At 41.9% G+C, this 19310-nt stretch overlaps 2 protein-coding genes across 2 annotated transcripts; one reads left to right on the top strand and one right to left on the bottom strand.

Annotated features, from left to right (window-relative positions):
• Nucleotides 1-203: 203 nt before the first annotated feature.
• Nucleotides 204-3798, top strand: ccnd3 (cyclin D3). Its single transcript, XM_035151005.1, has 6 exons — nucleotides 204-227; nucleotides 353-565; nucleotides 649-864; nucleotides 1920-2082; nucleotides 2824-2966; nucleotides 3186-3798. The coding sequence occupies exons 1-6, from the start codon at nucleotides 219-221 to the stop codon at nucleotides 3270-3272; spliced, it is 831 nt and encodes a 276-aa protein (XP_035006896.1). The 5' UTR covers nucleotides 204-218; the 3' UTR covers nucleotides 3273-3798.
• A 12-nt stretch (nucleotides 3799-3810) lies between these two features.
• On the bottom strand, nucleotides 3811-16061 carry nuak2 (NUAK family, SNF1-like kinase, 2). Its single transcript, XM_035151004.2, has 6 exons — nucleotides 15508-16061; nucleotides 9540-9660; nucleotides 8782-8933; nucleotides 7557-7622; nucleotides 6922-7174; nucleotides 3811-6818 (listed from the first exon to the last, which is right to left on the bottom strand). The coding sequence occupies exons 1-6, from the start codon at nucleotides 15745-15747 to the stop codon at nucleotides 5764-5766; spliced, it is 1887 nt and encodes a 628-aa protein (XP_035006895.1). The 5' UTR covers nucleotides 15748-16061; the 3' UTR covers nucleotides 3811-5763.
• Nucleotides 16062-19310: the final 3249 nt, after the last annotated feature.

Here is a 19310-nt window from a genome sequence, read left to right as displayed (position 1 = left end):
AGATCTACACAAATAACTACAGTATTTGATTAGATTCAAATTCAGCTTTAAAAAGTGGATTCCTGCTTTTATTAAAAGTTATGCTAATCTGTTTACATTTAATGTTTAAGGCGCAAACACGAAATTACTTTTTTTTTGTTCATTTTTTCATGAGAGCAGAAATAAAGTTTTGTTATTTGATTAAAAAAACAATTTGTCCCATTCTGACCCTTTTAAAGATGGCGGCGGTGAGTGAACTCTGACGGCCCTTAGCTTAGCCGGCTAACTCAAAGTAGATTCGTTAGCTGCCAGGTCCTCGGATTGTTGTCACTTTGATTACACATTGAATGTTTCTTTACAAATTGATCTAAAGCTTCAAAATGGCTCCTCGGATGTCCCCGGTGAAACGGACCGTGGTTGGATCACCCGGGCGCACAGCGACCCCGCGGTGACAGACGACCCCCGGGCACTGCGCACCCTGGCGGCCCTGGAGAGGCCCGGCCGCGTTTCCCCCGACTCGGGCCGAGTGGGGCAAGCGGACATAAAGCCGAACATGAGGAGGACTCTGGCGGTGTGGATGTTACAGGTGCTCTACTCTGCCACGCTGTCACCAAACTCTAATCCAGCGCCATTTCTGTGATTCTGGTGAAGTGTCTTTGTGTCAGACAGGTGTGTGAGGAGCAGCTGTGTGAGCACGAGGTGTTTCCGCTGGCCACGCACTACCTGGACTCGTACCTGAGCGCATGCGCCATCGACAGGCGCCACCTGCAGGCTTTAGGGACCGCCTGCATGTCCCTGGCCTCCAAGATGAGGGAGACCGTCCCCCTGACTGCCAGCATGCTTTGCATCTACGCAGACAACTCATTATCAGTGTCGGACATCCTGGTAAAGAGATCACCTCTACTACAGTTATATGCATGATATAAGAATTGAAAAGATGCACATGTCACTTTGTTTAAAAGGGGTTTGTCTTTGCTGCATCTCATCATTAACACTGTAGACCAGAGGTTCTCCCGCCCCCCCATGTCTGTCCCTTTGAATAATTTGATATAGTTAATTACTCCTGCATCACGTGTTAGTTAAGAAATGTTCTGGTACCGATACTTTACATGGTAAATGCCTCCGATAATGCCGAAAATACAGGATTTGGCTTTGGCAAATATGCAACTCTATGTACTGGTCCGAGCCCACGTCTTTAAAGTATATTCAGATTTTCTTTTCCAGCCTATCACTTCTTCTTTGCCGCTCAAAAACTGCAGGTATGCTCTGCTGGCGAAGAAGTGAAGTCCCGTAGTGTAGCATTAGCCGGATCTAGCTAAAATGTCATCAATTTGGCAATATTTCACAATTCCCACAAGTAAAACAGCGACGTGTACCATATGCAAGACGAGGGGTGGCCCTACAGTGTTGCTAAATAACATCACTAACAATCTCATTAAGTATTTGAAAAAACGTCATCATACGTGACTTCACCAAGGTGAAGGGAAATAAGGACAGCGGCAAACTTTGGAAACTGAATTTGAATTATGCAATAAATTCCACAAAGACAGCCTCAAAGCTAGAAAGATAACAAACAAACTTGTGGAGTTGTGTATTTGCAGATTTATCTATTCATTTTCAGGTATGACCTCCAAACTAGATACTGTAATAACAAAAGTTCTATGGCATTCATTCTCTAAATTTGTTTTTCAAAGCCCATTCAACAATGATAGAAATCATCACTTCCAAACGGGGTTAGTAGCATACAACTGTTAAACTGTTATACAAGTTGTTTTGATTTTTAAATGCACTGGCACTCAGATCGGCACTCAGAATTGGCCAAAGTCCAGGTATCGGACTCAAAAATTGGTATCAGTACGTCTGTTGTGCAAGTGTTCCTGCAGTGGGATTTTGGTTGAGAGGAATGTGTGTGTGTGTGTGTGTGTGTGTGTGTGTTGCAGCAGTGGGAGATGGCGGTGGTGTCCAGGTTGGACTGGTGTCTGGCCTCCGTGGTTCCCTCTGACTTCCTGGAGCCGATTCTCCACGCTCTCCCTTTTGTTCGGCCCCTCCACTTCCCAAACGTGCGCAGGCGTTTTCACTCCTACGTTGCTCTGGCTGCCACTGGTGAGTTATGTAAGTCAGTTACCAACACTTGAGATGGTTTTTACAAGTAAAATTCAACAGTTGGCAAAATGCGTAATTTTTACAGCATTCAATTATTCCAATTTATTATTCCAGTGCAATAAAAACATTCTTACACCCTTTTATAAAAGATAGAAAGAATGAGAACCTTTTTTTGTTAGTGAGCACTGAAGGTGACTGGTGAAATTAAATGACTTTCCACGTGGTGAACAATGGGCACAAAGCTTTGATTACGATGTGTCAGCAGTTCATTTAGGAGACAGAGAGCTGAGTTTGTGTTATCCTGTATTGTCTGCTGTGAAAGACCTGCGTCCCCGACCTTTCAGCTGGCTGATTTCCCACAAATCTCTGTGATGCCGCCCGAGGCAACAGATCCCAGTCAGTTAGGGCTGGTTTAGACACACAATGACATTACAACCCATAAAATGAAGACGATTCCTGGCTCCCGACAGTGTAAACCCATTCAAAACGTGTCTGAGGAGGGATTGAATGGCTGACTTTTTGTCTCAGTGCTTCTCCTGCCTCAAGCAATTAGGGTATTGTGTCAGTTTATCAGGTTTTGGGAAATGCCTGGTTTTGAGTTCTTCCTTTTGTCTGTCAGGGTGTGTCTACAATGGAGGCATCCATCTGTCTGTATGTCAACATCCAACTTTTACTGACCTTCTCACTGTTATCACTGCTAATTAGTCCGACAGTTATTGTGTACATTGGGTGTATCTTCAGACCACAGGTTCTCCACCTTCCTGCCCTCCACTGTTGCCTGTGCCTGTGTGAGCGTCACCATGCAGAGGGTAAAGTTAGAGGACGCTGCCGTCTCCTCTGATTCGGTCATGAAGCTTTTGGCCAACCTTTTGGCCATTGATCTGGTAAGTTTAATGTTTAACTGACATTTTCAGATATTATCTCTTCCGACTTTGCCCTGTTGTCAAAACTCAGCGGCGTGTTTGGGATCATTTAGCAAGAACTTTGATCAAACAGTCGGCGAAGTACAAACAAGCTGTTATCGGTCCAAATCCATAAGGACGAGTCTGTTCATGACACAATGATGAACGTCTGCTTGTGTTTTTAAATCTGACCCTGAACAGAACTCGCTCCTTCTCTGCTACAATCAGCTGGGGAGTGTGCTGGATCTCAGCCTGCCCTCCCTCTCTCAGGACGGTGTTTGCGGATAGAGATCACGCAGCTCAGAGATCAGCTCCACCCCTGCTGACATCCAGGACGATGCATTGACCCTGCTGACATCACCCCAGGAAATCTCGCGAAAACACTCCTCACTGCCTCGAATAGACCAGATAAATATTAAAAGTGCAGCAGAGAACGAGAGGACTAAAAGCCAGGCAGATTGGCGATGAGATCTGTTTTAAATGTTCATCCTGTTGCTGTGTTTTGTATTTGCGGAAGCAACTTTGAAAAACATGATTGTGATTTAATTTTTTCAACAGTTTTGTGCTAATGAGTTTAATTGCACTAAATCCTTACAGCAATTTTTGCACATTTTAATTGTGATATTTTCTATTCATATGTATTTTTATCCATATGACATTTGTCTGAGTTTTGGTGAAGTTGTAATATTTAGTTTTATATATACTTGTTTCTGTTTAAATGTATGTTTTGCAGTCTTGAATTCCCTTGTGACTATAAAGAAATTCTGTGATATAAAAGTGCGTACGTGCAGAAGATCAGTAACAACATAAACCAGCACTAGAGTTCTGTCATTTTTTTTATTTTTATTGATTTCCTCATCCCGGGCACAATAACATGGCAGATCACATGCTCTTAGAAATGATAAGCCAGTTCACTTTGGCAAACAAGGTTTTTGTTGCAGTCAAAGAAAAAAAAAAAAATACAAGCAGAGCCAGATGCACATTAAATTATACACATATGACTCCATGCTTTCCCTGTGTCACACATCACTTTTAAATAAACCAGTTTTCAGTGATAATAAGAAAAGCTCCTTCCTCATACAATCCTCCAGAGTCCAGTTGGGATTAGGCACTTCCTCGGTTACTTGTGCTTAAGTACTTTAAACTGATGAGCCTCATGGTGAGCCCAAAATTTCTTAACATTAAAATTTGTAACAAAGCATGTTGGGCAATTACTGTTGTATGGTCTTCATACCCAAATGACAGCTGGTAAATGAATTGTATGGTTAAAGGTTATATTAAGATTAAGTTCAGACACAACAGCAGAATACTGATGTACCCACCTCTGACCACCAGGGGGTATTTCAGAAAGCAGGAACCAGAAAACTGTCAAACATGAAATACACAATCTTGTCAAACATAATGTTAATCATTAGTCTGCATGATTTAGAATTTGGAATCTAAGCTGTAATGGTTTGAGCCATCAGGATGCAGCTAAGTTAACTTTGAATCCGTCTCTTAACGGCTGAACCTCCCACGGTGGCTATCAAATTAATACACTAAGTTCAATTTGACCCGAGCTACACTGATCCTCAAAACTCAGTTGAAAGGTGACACATTTTGTCAGCGCCACACTGCACACAGCGTGCACCAATTTCCTGCGGCTCATGGTTTACTTTCAAATGCAAGTTGCTGTTTTTCAAATTCCAACTTCCGCCCATGGAATTCGACTTAATCTGCCCCACCTCTCATGTGAAAACTGCCACCTGCGCACACACACACACACACACACACACACACACACACACACACACACACACACACACACACACACACACACACACACACACGCCACCTTTGCACTTAATAACATCACAGGCTTGGGAGCTCAAAGCAGGTTCTGCTGGTTACACTTGTCGTGACTCAATTGTGCCATGATAATTATTCAAGTCATTATCCAAACAAATTATTTTAAAAAGCAGATTTAAAAAAAACCTCTCTGAGAGCTGAAGTCCCTGCAACAAACAAACAAACAAACGTCCACTTGGCACTTTTTTCCAGCTCTTTAAATAAAGACGACCAAAACGATAGAATAACATGAATTCTTTGGTTTCCATGAAATGTCATTTTAAACTTAGTGAAATCTGTTGTACATGGTGCATGAAGCCGTCCTAACATTAAACCTGTGATACTGCTGTGATCCTGGAGAAACATAAAGTTGACAGGTGATCAATGACCAGAAATCTAGAATCCAAAAGAGCGATGAAACCGTAAGAAGGTTGTCAAACTGACCTGTAGACAATGAACCGACACAGACTAAGTATTCTGCCATCTAAGCAATAAAAACGATATTAAACCCCAGTTCTACAGTGACTCTGTCAAAAGACAGTTTTCTAATTTACTAAGTAAAAGTTCTGAAAACTCAGACCAGTGTTTTGGTTTCAATGTGGATTTTCTCTCATGTCCCCAACTGACAAACCGCAGCCCCCCCGTCTCCTGAGAATCTTTGAAATGGACTTTTTCCAACTGTCAGTTTTGTTAAAAAATACTGATCCATCTGGTTATTTTCAAAAGCATCCTTTAACATCCACCATTTTAAATACAATCTGGTGTTTAACAAGAAGCCTCCTCCATTTTTGGTGCTGTGCAATTCCTTAAGTTAGCCAAAAAACGATTTAACGCGCTGGTAGTTTCGCATGTTGCACTTTAGCTGTCATGTCTTCAGTAGTTGAGTCATGTCATAAAAATACTGAACGAAAAGACAATTCTTTAGTCAGCGTCCTTTGCTAATGGTGGGTCTTCAGCTTGCTGCGGAGCCTCGTATAACCATGGCCTGTTTGTATGCCTCCGTTACATTATCGCAGTCAGTGATGGAGAAGGCGCTGTCGGCCACTCCGGGCTCATAGTAGCAGTTCCAGGGCCGCCGCAGCCCATCCCCAAGAATCCCGTCTTCCTGGATATCCAGCAGGTTGTCCGCAGACACACTCCCTCTCATGCTGGCCTTGGCTGGTTTGTCCATCTGTGTGGACGGTCCCACACGGTCCGGCAGATCCAGCTGGTCAAAGGACTCTGAGGACAGAATGCTGTCCTCGCTGATGGCCCCACTTGGTCTCGACCTGCCGTCCCCATGCGGTAAAGAGGCTGCCAGCTGGTCCAGAGAGCCAAACTCCTGCAGCCCGCCTGTGGAGAACTTTCCATTTCGCTTGAGGATGCCCTTCCTGTAGGTTGGCGCTGAAGGGCACTGTTTAGTTTTTGGTACCAAGCCAGAGTCACTGTTCTCAGGAGAGGACGAGTAGTATCCTGACTCTTGCTCGGTGGGCTTTTTCAGGATACCTTTGCGAGGCATTAACTCAGCTGAAGGGGCAGTAGATGGTGCGGACAAGCCCAAAATATTTGGCGGCTCCACTGGACCTGGGACTGGGGTTTCGCTCATCGCTTTCTGTTTCACACTGTTGCGTCTCTTTAGAATTCCCTTTGAGGGACGACTGTCTGTGCCGCCTTCGTGAACGGTCTGGGAGATGTTGTTTTCCTTTCGCGACCTTCGCAGGGAGCGCTGCCGCACTACGTCCCCTCCTCCACCAGCCTGCGAGCGGAGCAGGCAGCGCATCTTGGAGCCGTTCTCAAGCAAAGGCCTGGATGTGCGACGCAGCCAACTAGCGACGCCGGCCAGCCCCGCAGGGTGTGATGTGGATGGAGAGACTGTCGAGGAGGTCTGCTCTGCTGTGCTGCTCTTTGTCTCTGCCAGTAAAGGCTGCTGGTAACCCCAGTTGAGCCACCAGTGTCCGGCAATCTCTTCTATTGTGGCTCTGCGCTCAGGATTCACCATGAGCATCCAACGGATAAGCCCACATGCATCTGAGAGAAATTAGAAATTAAGGGAAGATCGAAAATGTAACAAAATAAATTGCAAAGCGAAGTAGACACAAAAAAATAATGTCACCCCCCTTGAAAAACTCACCTGAGGGGTTAATGGGTTTCCGGTAGTTTCCTGTGCTGATCTGCTGGACCAACATCTTGTGGTTGTTTCCATCAAATGGCATGGTGCCATGAACCATAGTATACAACAACACACCAAGAGACCAAGTGTCCACCTCTGGCCCACGGTACGGCCGACCATTGACAATCTCTGGGGAGGCATAGAGAGGACTGCCACAGAAGGTTTGAAGATACTCGTCGCCACGGTAAAGGTTTGACAGGCCGAAATCTGCGATCTGCCAAGAACAAGAAACAAGAGCCAAGTTAGATCTGTTATCAGATTAATACAGATAATATCCTAAAAGTTTTCCATTGGCATCACTTCCCCTAATTGATTTCTGAATCAGTACCTACTCCAGAGACTCCAATAAATGTTCCAAAACACTGAAAAGTAACATTTTCAAATACCCTCTTTAAAGATTTAATAGCAAGTCATCTTTTATGCACAAGAATTTGTGGAAAAAGTTTTGAAAGTTTCTTTATTTTACCTTTGTAATAAACACAATGAATTACATACCCCCCAAAAATGCAAGAAAGATGATATTTAATGACAATAAGAGTGAATGTGTGTGTGTGTGTGTGTGTGTGTGTGAGCAGGGGCTTGTTACTCATAAATACCTTAACATTGCCGTTGCCATCTAGTAAAATATTCTCCAGTTTCAGGTCCCGGTGTACTATTCCATTCTGAAAGGGTAGACAAAAAATATATATTCAAAACAATATACTTTATATATTTTTTTTACAATAAATGATAAATGTTGCACCAGGGTCATTACACATCGGTTTACTCAGAGTTGTGTATCTTACATAAAAAGGATTAGTCTTTACTGGGTCAGAGTGCATTCTTCAGAACAGAGTGAAGATTTTTTTCTAGTATGTCAGCTATGCTTCATTGTCCTGCACTCTGCGGGGGGGAATACCTTTGACTCAGCCACCGTTTGCATTTGTTTTGCTCGGACAAAATGCAGGTCAGCTACTTCTCGCCTTTTGGGCACTGGTTAAAGCAACGGACACATTCTTTTGTGTCATGTAACATTCATTGTTAAGATGTAGACTTGAAGAAACGCATGGGCACATTTTTAGATATCATCACCTTGTCATAAGTAATAGATAAGATAGAGGGCGTTTATATGGCCTTTTTCCTAACGTCTTTACAAAGGGAAAGTTAAATATTTGTCAAGACATCAGTAAAAGTGAAACGAGACGGATGGTTCACAGAGATAATAACAGGACAGTTCACTCTGCAAATATTGTTCCTTAACAAACATAAATGCCGCGCAGTTCTGAGGAGCTGCACTATAAACGTTCATTATCAGTCAGCTCTGGACGGCAGGAACAACTGATTGTGTGTGTGTGTGTGTGTGTGTGTGTGTGTGTGTGTGTGTGTGTGTGTGTGTGTGTGTGTGTGTGTGTGTGTGTGTGTGTGTGTGTGTGTGTGTGTGTGTGTGTGTGTGCGCGCGCACACATGCATGGCCCTTCTGTTCCATCACACCCTCATTAAACAGTGAGCCCATGCATGTGTGTGGTGGGACGGCTGGCCTTTAGCCCTGACGCCAGCTCTCCACAGAACCAACTGTTAATTTAGCCCTGCATCGTTCTCACAGCCTCCCTGTTCAGACCAGCGGGCTGACACTGAATAATGCCCATTATATAACTTTGGGGGTGCGAGTGCCCTCGGGAGGAAAAAGAAAAAGGAGCCGGGCAGCTAGTGGAGCTCTGCGTCATTAGGTTTGACGTAGCAGCCAAGAGTGAGGATTTGACAAGGCTAATACACGGAGCTCTACCAATTAAAGATTCCACCTAGAGTCTACTTTCTGTTTTCAACTTGACATGTTTTTATTACCTGATGACAGTAGTGTACAGCTGATACTATTTGTCTGAAGAAGTGTTTGGCCTCCCGCTCAGAGATGCGTTTCTTGTCACAGATGTAGTCGTACAGGTCCCCTCTGCTGGCGTACTCCATCACAATCACAATTTTGTCCTTGTTTTCAAACACTGAAAGACACAAAAACAAGAGAACACTTCATTCAATAATGTTTTAAATCTACCAAATAAAACAAAACTTTCTGGGATTTTTTTTTATCTTTAAACCTGCAATGTAAAGAGGAAACTGGACAGTGCAGATCCTTTTGCAGCACTATCGCTGTAGTTATTTTGAATTGGGATGTGTCCGCAGATGGCAGATCTTCCTCTACAACCCATTGTTCACATTGATTAGGATAAATTGGGCCCCCGTGATAAATGCACTGAAAACAAACACACAGAGCAGGAGAAACACTCAGCGATGACCATCTCATCAGGCGTGAGGGGCAGTGGAAGACACGAGGCCCTGCACAATATCCTGCAGCGCTCGCTGGGTTCGACAGGGTGCCCACGCTTATGTAACCGAGTGTCGGCCCTCAGCACAAAGACTTTGCGTGACCAAACTCTGACTCTGAAACAGAGGCTGATTGAGATCCATCTTTTTTCCAGGTATTGCATTTCACTCCGCATGTGCCTCAGAGATCCAGTCACCTCTGAAAGGTAAACAATGACACAAAGCCCCAAACATGCACGCAAACACACAAACAAATACAGTCACCACAGTTTTCCATACTGTACCTTCATATATGGTGATGATGTGCGGGTGGCACAGCGAGGACATGATCTCTATTTCTCTGCGGATATGAACCAGGTCTTGCTCATCTTTGATCTTCTCCTTTCTGATGGACTTTATGGCCACCTTTAAAGAAAAGGAATATTTGACTCATGAAGAAAATGCATTTTATTTTACTTTTATTTTGTAGTACTTGAAAAGTAAAATCCAATTGAGACAAATCCCAGGTATTAATCACTTCACACAATAACAGCTTAACTGTTGTTAGAAGCATCAAAAAGATACTTTAAAAAGACCAGTCACAACCATAGACTGTAAATAAAGATGGACGGCATTACGGCTCCTAAAAGTGAAGCCAAATCGTCTTGATCGCCCCCTAGTGGCTAGCTGCAGTACAGGACATAAGAGGCCGCCTCCTCCATGTTAGCGGATGGGACATGGACCAAACTCAAGTAAAAAATTTCAAAGATGTCTGTTAGTGTAGGTAGTGAGTTTCAGTAGTTCTAATCTCTCTGATGTCCATGTCTCTGATGAGTTTGGTTTGAAGTTATCTGATGCAAAAAAAACGAGCTGAGACGTCATGATTGACAGCTGAGACCCCAGATCGCTACTGCTCAGACTGTGGCACGACTTCATGTCATAGGCACAAGATGGCAGTATTCGTATCTTGGATATTTTGGCTTCAGTTCTGGATAGTGGGATGAAGTGGAGACGCGTCGTCCATCTTATATATACAGTCTATTGTCACAAGTGAGTTTGCAGGAAAATGACAACTATTAAGACATCAGAAATACTAGTCATTAAATGAGTTAACAGACTCTGTAATGTCAGTTACACATCAGTGCTCATCGACCCTGAGAAGTGAGCAGAGGTGCATTTTAATGCTAACAAATTGAACTTTTCTTCTGTATGAGTATAATGCATTTCTTTTTTCTTTCAAAAGTTACATAGCCTCGCTTGAACAACAACCAACAAAACTATAAAACAATGGCCAGCAGCTCCACTGCTGCCTCCGTGGGGGTCGGTACATTCATATGGTACAGTAGATGAGGCCTGTCTATTGAGTGGAACAAGTTAAAAAAACATTCCATCTCCAGCTCATCCTCTTGTGAGAGGATCCATGTGCAGTGAACCGAAAACTCTGCTGTGTTGTCTCTAACAAGGCAGAGGGAATGCTGGGTCAAGTATTGTCTGCAGTAAAGAAATGTATTGTCTGCAAGGATCATACAATAAGGACATTTAAATCTGAATGGTATCTGCTGGGGTCTGTATTCGTAGACCTGTCGCATACAGGGTCTCAACGCATGTCTTTATGTTGCGTTTGTCCAATTGAGGCTCAGATGCCTGGGATTCCTCTGTGCACCGCGTGCGTCATCAGTCTACCCCAAGGTTAAAGGGGTGTCATGAGGCACCGGATGGCTCTGGTGGTGGGGTATCCTTGTTTCCCCTCCTCTCTAACCCTCAACGCTGCAGACCCAGGGAAATGAGTAAAGCGTCAACTTGTCATATCAGTTTCAACACACGACTGTCTCCTGTCATGAGTCACCGTCTGGGCCGCTGGCTCCTCCAAGTCACAGTTTTCGCACCACACAGACCTTTTTCCTGATTTCTGGGAACCCGAGGTTTCCTGCTTTTGTTTGCATAGCTGTCAGATGGACTGGACCCAGACTCATGATGAGTTCACACTCCTGTGAGGTTATCTGTGTGTGTGTGTGCATTCCTTGTCACCGTCAGTCTGTTCTACGCACTAAGCACAGAGAGGTTGATATCTTGGAAATTTCACACAGTGCTCCTGTACAAACACACTTGAACCATATTTCTGCAGCAGCTCTCCCTAAGTTCAAACTTCAACTCGTTATAACATTTAGCAAGTGAACCGTTACACATCATTTAATGAAATCACGTTTCAACACCTAAACTAGTTCCTTCATAACAATAGTTGCTAAATATTTACATCCAGTCACTTTCACGTCTAACTGACACATGTTAAACTAGATTGTCCCCTTAAATTCAATCAGGCAGATTTTTTTTTTTAACAAGATCCATGAATTATTAACTGGGAAAATGGTGCAAATGTTAAAAAACACCCTTTCTTGCTATTTTAAATAAAGAAAAATTCCTGGATACATCCAAAATGCACCAAAATGGGTTCTTCCCTGACACATACCGCATACTTCCTCTAGGTTTAGTGGAAATCCGTTCAGTTGTTTATGTGTAATCCGGTTTACAACAAACAAATATATAAACCGACCAACAAATAAACAGGGTGAAAACGAAACGTTATGACGCCTGAATAAGCAAATAACTTTATTTATGTATTTGCTTAATCAGATATTTCATTCAAAGCTGCATAAATACAACAAGCCGACTCTGAAACATAATAATTTGTTCACCTAGAAGTAGTGACAGACATTTTTTTTTGAATATAGACCAAATTATTCAATAACTTTCTCTATCACAGTTTGGTTTGGTAGTCTGACCACTGATAAAACTAATGCATGAGAGATTGTATCTACTGCCACTCTCTCCCGCCAACTTCTTAAGTTCAACAAAAAGCCTTGAGATGATTCTCCCCCAGCAGCTCCCGTCCTACAGTAAACTGAACCCGTTAAACTTTGGAGCAGATCAAGGAATTTCTTTTGTCCCTTTCTTTAACATTGTGAGATATGTGCTCTCCAAGTGGCTTTCTAGCTAATTATAGTTTTAAATGATTAAGTTATTTAACCCTTTAAATTTCAGACATCTTATTCTAAAGGCATAGCTTTAAAAAAATATATATATATATTGTTTTAAATCTCGGGTACCTTGTATTATAAAGAAGTTTTTGTATGTATGGTTTAATTATTTGTGAGTTGTGTTCAGTGTGGTTGTGTCTCCTGTTGCCCTGTGAGTGAACAAAAGCAAATTCTGAGTTTATTGAGGTGGTCGGAAAAGTTACCTCAATAATGAAGACAAACTAATTTACAAGATAAAATATTTTAACTTAAAATAGTTTTGACTGTAGATCACTTGAAACCAGCTGGTTGTTAATAAGAGCTCCGAGAGGATGTAACGAACAAACTTAGTCATGGATTTACTAATAGCTGCAGCACAGTGTAGGCGTTTTATTGAGCCGTCATGTCACATACATGAAGGAACACGGAGGGTTCATGTCACGCAGTGTGAGAGTGAGGTCAACCATAGAGTCTATGCTGAAGACCCCCCCCCCATCTAAATGGGTTATGCAATCAAACATATGCACTTAGACAATGAGAAAACAGCTGTATTGCCACAGCGCACGCGAGATGAAGCCATCCGTTGTGTGTCACGCCCTGAGTCAAATTACACCTCTTTGTGGATTATGCTGTCATTAGTGAGGTAGGCAGATGAAAACAAAGCAAATGCGCGTCTCTCTCTCTTGTTACAGCTCCACGCCAGCTGCTGTTTGTTTGGTGTAAACTCAAAACTTACATTTGAGCTCATTTTGACATTTGAACATGGGTGTTGGGGAGCGTTCGGATCGGGACTCCGCCCGCGGGGGATGAATCTCAGACACCAACTCATATCCTACAAAAACAGAGCGCTGCAGCAGCACCCAGTCATGTCAGACATCGGAAGGTTGCTCAGACAAGGCTGAACATGAATCACAACCTGTTTACAGCAGGTACAGGGGGGGGGGGGGAATTCCTGGATCTTTCCTCTTTCACTTCTACGCACTTTCACTCACAACAAACATGACCTGTTAACAAAGAGCAATCCTGATTAACGTGACTGCAGCCGCTCACATCGGGCCAAGTATCTATTATTTTGTTTATCTCTGCTGTGACTAAACCTGAAACTCATCCATTACTCCAGTTGTGCTTTGTGTTTTGGAAGATTTTCATATACACCTTGCATTTCGTGATGGAAGTAGAAGGTCATCTTATTAGGTTACACCCAGTTTAAATTAAATAACAACACCCTGCCATCATGGAGGTTATAATTAATTTCCAAAGTCTGTGATGCTGTTTGAACTGCCCTGCGTCACACTGAAGTGTTTCTCATATGTACTGTGGCCTATTGCTATTGATGTAAACTGACACATCATCGGTACATAGCTAATGTTATGTGACATTTGTTTTCGTGAAAATAGAATTTGCAGTCTATTTCTCAGTTTTATGTTTTATGTTTTATAATATAGATAATTTAATTCGATTATTTAACAGTACTTATATACAGTATACATTGTATTCTGCAGCTTCATTTCTCTGCCAAGAAGGTTATGTTCTCACCCCTTTCCATTTGGCTGCTGGTTTGTTTATTTGTAAACAGGATTACGCAAGAATTAGTGGACAGACTACAATGCGACTTGGTGGAAGGATGCGATAATCGTCAGGAAAGAACCCACAAATTGTTGATGTGGATCCATTGTGAGATAGGGTGGTTTTCAACATTTTTGCTCATTTACGAGAGAATAAAACATGGATCTTGATGGGGAAAAAATCTGGTATATTCATGGGACTGATGTTTATGAGTGCGTGCAATTTGGGGCAGATCCAAATAAAAATCTGGATCTAGTGAATTTAAATGTGATTACATAAGGGGAATGTTGGGACTGAGTGCCATTCTAGTTTAGATGTGGAACTAAATAATGTGGCGCACCTTGTTGGCATGTAATGCGAGTGATGTTTTACATTGGTGGAGTCATATGATGTTGTTTGTGAGGAGTTCAGGCGTCCCACGTTGTGGATTCAGACATTAAAACGTGTTTGGAGTTACTGTCCCCCTGTTCACAGCCCTACAGTTAAAGCCAGGAGTTACAGTTAAAGCCAGGAGGAACACCCAGCCTAACACTATTTAAACATATTTAAAAGCCTAAAGTCTTACACAAGTCATTGTTTCGGACTGGGATGGAGTATTGAGAGACATTCTTGTTTGTTTACCAGCTTCTCCACATCCCTTTTAAAGGCTTATCTCGGCCCTGTCTGTTTTGCATACCTCCCACTCCCCCCTCAGGTCACAGTGAACTGGAATCCACCTGAAAAGCCAGTGGCCATTTCCTTTAAGTCTCCATTCATCAAGAGCTCAGAGAGAAATTCACCAAACTTCCACAGAAACGCCTTTCCTTGGAACTTCCTCTCACCACAGGAGGTGATTTCATAAAAACTCCCTGCATGGTGACAGATTTACAGGAATTGCTTTATTCTGTATGATGACCTCAAATATATTGATTAATTATTTTGTCAACTGATCTTTCATTTGACTTTAAATGGACAAAAAAATTAACTTTCAAAGATTTTTGGATTAACAAACATAGGGATGTTTATGGGTAAACTTAATGTGAAATATAGTTTTAAACTCTGAAACCTGATTTGATCATTACTAGTTTGATAATAGCTGGTTTTTAGAATTTTTTTAATTAAATGTACAACATATGAACGTTTTAAGATTTTTATATTTGCCTCAAACATGGGGACAGTTGTGTGGACTCTACCTGCACTTTTCTAACGAGGTGAAAATGGAGAATGAAGACTTCCAACTGTTTAAAAACCTGTGAATACAGAGGGTATCACACATTTTGTAATCCAGCAACACAGATGATGGAAACGAACATGCTTACATTGTAAACATGTGGGTAGAAACTCACAAAACACATAAACACACAGTAGAAACCTGAGAGCACTTTCTCAAACACACACATTGAACTCTCGGGGGAAACTCTCCTTGTGCTGTCAGCTGATCAACATTGGAGCGAATCATAGTTTTATGATTTTATCAATCTACAATATGACTGGTCCGTTTGACAGCGAGGCACCTGAATGCAGAGCCGTGTGGTCGATTGATTTATAGACTGAAATCTACCTGTGAGCAGACTGCCTTCTAAAAATAGCTTCTCTATCTCTGAGCAACAGGTGGCCGCCAGGACCGTACAGCAAACAGACCTTAACACACCAGTGCAGATGTGGGTTATAAAGGTTATGGACTATAGAACTGTGTGTTGTTTTGTATGCTCACCAGTCTGCCGGATCTCTCCTTGGCTTTCTTCACTTTGCCGTAGGTCCCTTTGCCGAGCGTCTCCAGGAACTCGTACCTGTGCTTCAGGTTGTGTTTGTGGTGGTGTCTCTTCACCGCCTGCTTCTTCCCCGGCACCTGGCTCGGAGCCCGGCCGGCGGCGGAGGTGTTTTCGTCCGCTGAAACTCCGCCAAAGGTCGGCCTGCAGGTTGAGGGAGGACGGGCAGCGGTGGAGACTTCCATCCTGACACCCCCCGTCCAAACAAAACTCTCTTCACTTATTTGATATCGCAGGTTTCGTGGTTGAGCAGCATCCCCTCCGTCCGTCGTCCACAGCCCGGTGCGTCAGGAGCTGCTGTTGGCGGAAGTTGGGTAGTTAACTACGGACTGCGTGCAGGAGACGGACCGGGACAGTCTGTTGTGTTGTCCGTGCTGAGAGGTGCTGAATGTGGGTACAACACGCGGAGAGGAGCGGGGCTCAGACACGGAGCAGACCGACACGTCTAATAGTCTGAGTGGGAGGAGAGAGAGGAGGAGAGAGAGGAGGAGAGAGGGGGGAGGCAGCTCAGGTACAGTTGATTTCTAACACCGAGCGGCGCCGGTGCACGGTGCCAACAAGAGATCATCTGCCCAAGCGTGTTTGCACCACCTCTTAAAGGTCCAGGGTGTAGGATTCAGGGGAAAGGGATCTATTGGAAGAAATTGAATATAACATAATCCCAGTGATGTTTTCACTTGCATGTTTCATCCAAATTGAACAACTTGTTGTTTGTCTTTACCCAAGAATGGGCCCTTTATATTTACATCAGGAGTGGCTCCTCTCTACGGAGGCCGCCATGTTTTTTACAGTATCCAAACTGGACAAACTAAACACCTTTGGAGCTTTTATGACAACTGAAGGCTTCCACAGGTTCTCTGTCATGTTTGGAAGGGGAGGGAGAAGCCCCCCCCTCATTATGCAACTTCACCACTAGATGTCACTAGTTTCTACACACTGAACCTTTAAAGCTGTATTGTCCTGTTTATATTGCTTTATCAAAGTCATAACTTGTGCACACACTTCACTTTATGTCCATGGTAATAGTATATATGTCTTTGAAATTTTAATTTGTCTTGAAATTGAATATTTATATTCATGTATAGTATAGTAGTGTATAGTTTAGCACAGCATAGCATAGCATAGCATAGCATAGCATTGTATAGCATAGCATAGCATAGTATAGTATATTATTATATAGTATAGCATAGTATTTATTTACTTACTTACATACATTTATTATAATGATATTAATTGCAGCAGTGGCATACAGCAAATAGATGTAGTATTTGCAGCACCACTAAGCTAAACTAAATATACAAAAAACACAAAAACTAAAATATTTCATATAATCATGCAATATATGATGTACATCAATAAGTACATACGTGTGCTGCAACTATATTGAGCAAATGTCATACTACTTTATACTTATACTTCCTTCTACCTTGATCATAGACCTTGACTGATTACACCAGTGTAATGTCCCCTATGTGTGACTAATCATATTCAAATAAAATTGTGTATACTAGTAAAACACCCACAGGAGCTATTGTGAGTAGCTTCTTTTACTATTGATACCCCTGCTAAAATACTTGACTTTTACTGACATTTTCAACACATAACTTTTACTTGGAATATTTCTTATGTTTCAGTATTGTCCTCCAATACTAATACAAACAGAAAACAGAACATTTTATCGCTAAAGAGATGAGAGTTGAGTTGAGATAACAGGAAAAGCTCAATAACTACCAAGACTAATAATATTAACTCATTGATAATTTGTTTAAATAATTTTGACCTCTACACACACTGATAATGTCAAATCATTTTGACCTATTTCCTGAATTTTCACCACAAATAACCTACTTGTAGTTGATTGAGAGTGTTTGGAAATGTAACAGAGTTTCAGCCCTTCAAGAAAATAATCACTTCCCCCCTCCTTTATTCCCTCATCTGTAGAGATGTGTTAGTTTGAAAATATGTTGGCTACGATACTGCTCAGTCACCATGACCTAAATAGGCCATCTGTAGTGACCTGAGAGAAAAACATTTTTGAAGAGAATATGACAGTGGATTAGCTTTAAAGGTGCAGGTCACTAGAGCTTTAGGGTGAAGTCAGCAGCTGCAAGAAAGTGGGTTAATTGACTTTAACCAGAAGGTTTCACTGATAGAAAATGTGAAAGAGAAAGTGGCTCTGTCCAAATTCTTCCTGTTGCAAACAGCTTCACTATGTTCAGTGTTTCTTAATTTCATCACTCCACTGGCTGAACTGTGTGCTTAAATTCAATTTTCAGTGCACATGATTAAAGTATGTAATATTAATCCAGACACAGCGAGCGATTGTCAGTAAGGACAAGATGAGCGGAACATCCTTGATCTTCAGATCATCTGTGAGCCAGCTGGCTGCTCCCTCACACATTCTGTCTAAATTGACCTCCTAACCCATTAAGCACAGCCTTTGTGTTTGTAGATTGTTTTTCTGAATAATTTGACAGTGGTTCTTCACTCAGACACAGACGAAGACTCTGAGCAAAAGTGTTTGGAGCAAAAACTAAAAGTGATCCACGTTGTAATGTAAACCATAAACAGAATGGCACGCATGCAATCCTAGAAGAATCATATAATTCAATAAAGACAACATGAATAAACACTGATGAGTTTGATGTGGTAAACATTTTCACATGTTAAAATTACACATCAACACTATTTGTCGCTGTATGTCAACATTTTAAAGTTATGTAATCATTTTTATTTATTTATTTCTACTCTGTTATAGACTGTTGCCATTCACAGCTAATGTGTTTATGTAATGCAGTGTGTCTGCCAGAAGAGGGGGCACATTAGCTGCATGAAGACCATAGCCCTGCTGATTTCTTTTTCTACAAACCTCAGTAATTTATCTATGGGACAAAAGTTTGTCTTTGACATTTATTTAAACACATTTTTTTGTATGCAAAATCAAGAGTTACAGAAATGTATGAGATATGAGTGGTTTTGGAAAAGTGCAGTAGATAAACCAAACTATAAACTGAGTAGTCTGAGGGCAAAAACAGAAAATAAGATTTCTTCCCTTGCACATGGTCAGTTAGCTACAGCAATTATGTTCACATGCTGATGTACAACCCACAATAAAGATGTTTCTTGATCCTTTTCCACACGTGGTCGTAAACCGGAATCAATATTATGTGCATATGAATTTAAGAAGTAATAGTAATTTAAGCGCAGGAATGATACGTTTTTTCTTTAAACTGTTTTGGGTATCTTCTTGGGAGCTACCACAATAGGAAAACAATGAAAAGTTACAGATCAAATAAAAATTGTGATCTCAAAATGATGAGACAGTAAAATAAAATGAAGGGATTCAAAATCTTAAAATGGGCATATCCTGAGTTTTAGTTCTTCATGAGGTTCAAACAATAAATACTCCAAAAATAAATCCTATATTATCCTATGATGCAACTGAGTAAAGTGCAGTGTAAGACCAGTGTGTTGTCACATTTGTATGTGAGCTCACTAGGTCTGTAACACATGCACCATTAAGATAATGGTTTGATTGTTGTATTTCTGCATAACGTTGACACAGCATGACTCAATACCTGCAGCAGCTGACCAATTATTGGCAGTGTTGTAAAATAGGAACTAAGCATGTCAACACACAGGGCTTTCCCTCAAACAGCCACTCTGCCACTCTTAGGGACCATATTCATAAAACTTCCTGGTACAGACAGAGTCTCTCTGTTCCCTCTAACTCTACGAAATATTCTTA

This window comes from Hippoglossus stenolepis, chromosome 3 (assembly GCF_022539355.2).
Source record: "Hippoglossus stenolepis isolate QCI-W04-F060 chromosome 3, HSTE1.2, whole genome shotgun sequence".
Classification (NCBI taxonomy): domain Eukaryota; kingdom Metazoa; phylum Chordata; class Actinopteri; order Pleuronectiformes; family Pleuronectidae; genus Hippoglossus; species Hippoglossus stenolepis.
This window is presented reverse-complemented; position numbering and strand designations above follow the sequence as displayed.

Coding starts and splice junctions, on each gene's coding strand:
- ccnd3 (XM_035151005.1), top strand. Junction 566..648: donor TGGCGGTGTGGATGTTACAG/GTGCTCTACTCT, acceptor TGTGTCAGACAG/GTGTGTGAGGAGCAGCTGTG. Junction 2,083..2,823: donor CGTTGCTCTGGCTGCCACTG/GTGAGTTATGTA, acceptor GTGTATCTTCAG/ACCACAGGTTCTCCACCTTC.
- nuak2 (XM_035151004.2), bottom strand. CDS start 15,747: ATGGAAGTCTCCACCGCTGCCCGTCCTCCCTCAACCTGCAGGCCGACC. Junction 9,661..15,507: donor AGGAGAGATCCGGCAGACTG/GTGAGCATACAA, acceptor TTTTCTTTAAAG/GTGGCCATAAAGTCCATCAG. Junction 8,934..9,539: donor CATCATCACCATATATGAAG/GTACAGTATGGA, acceptor TGTGTCTTTCAG/TGTTTGAAAACAAGGACAAA.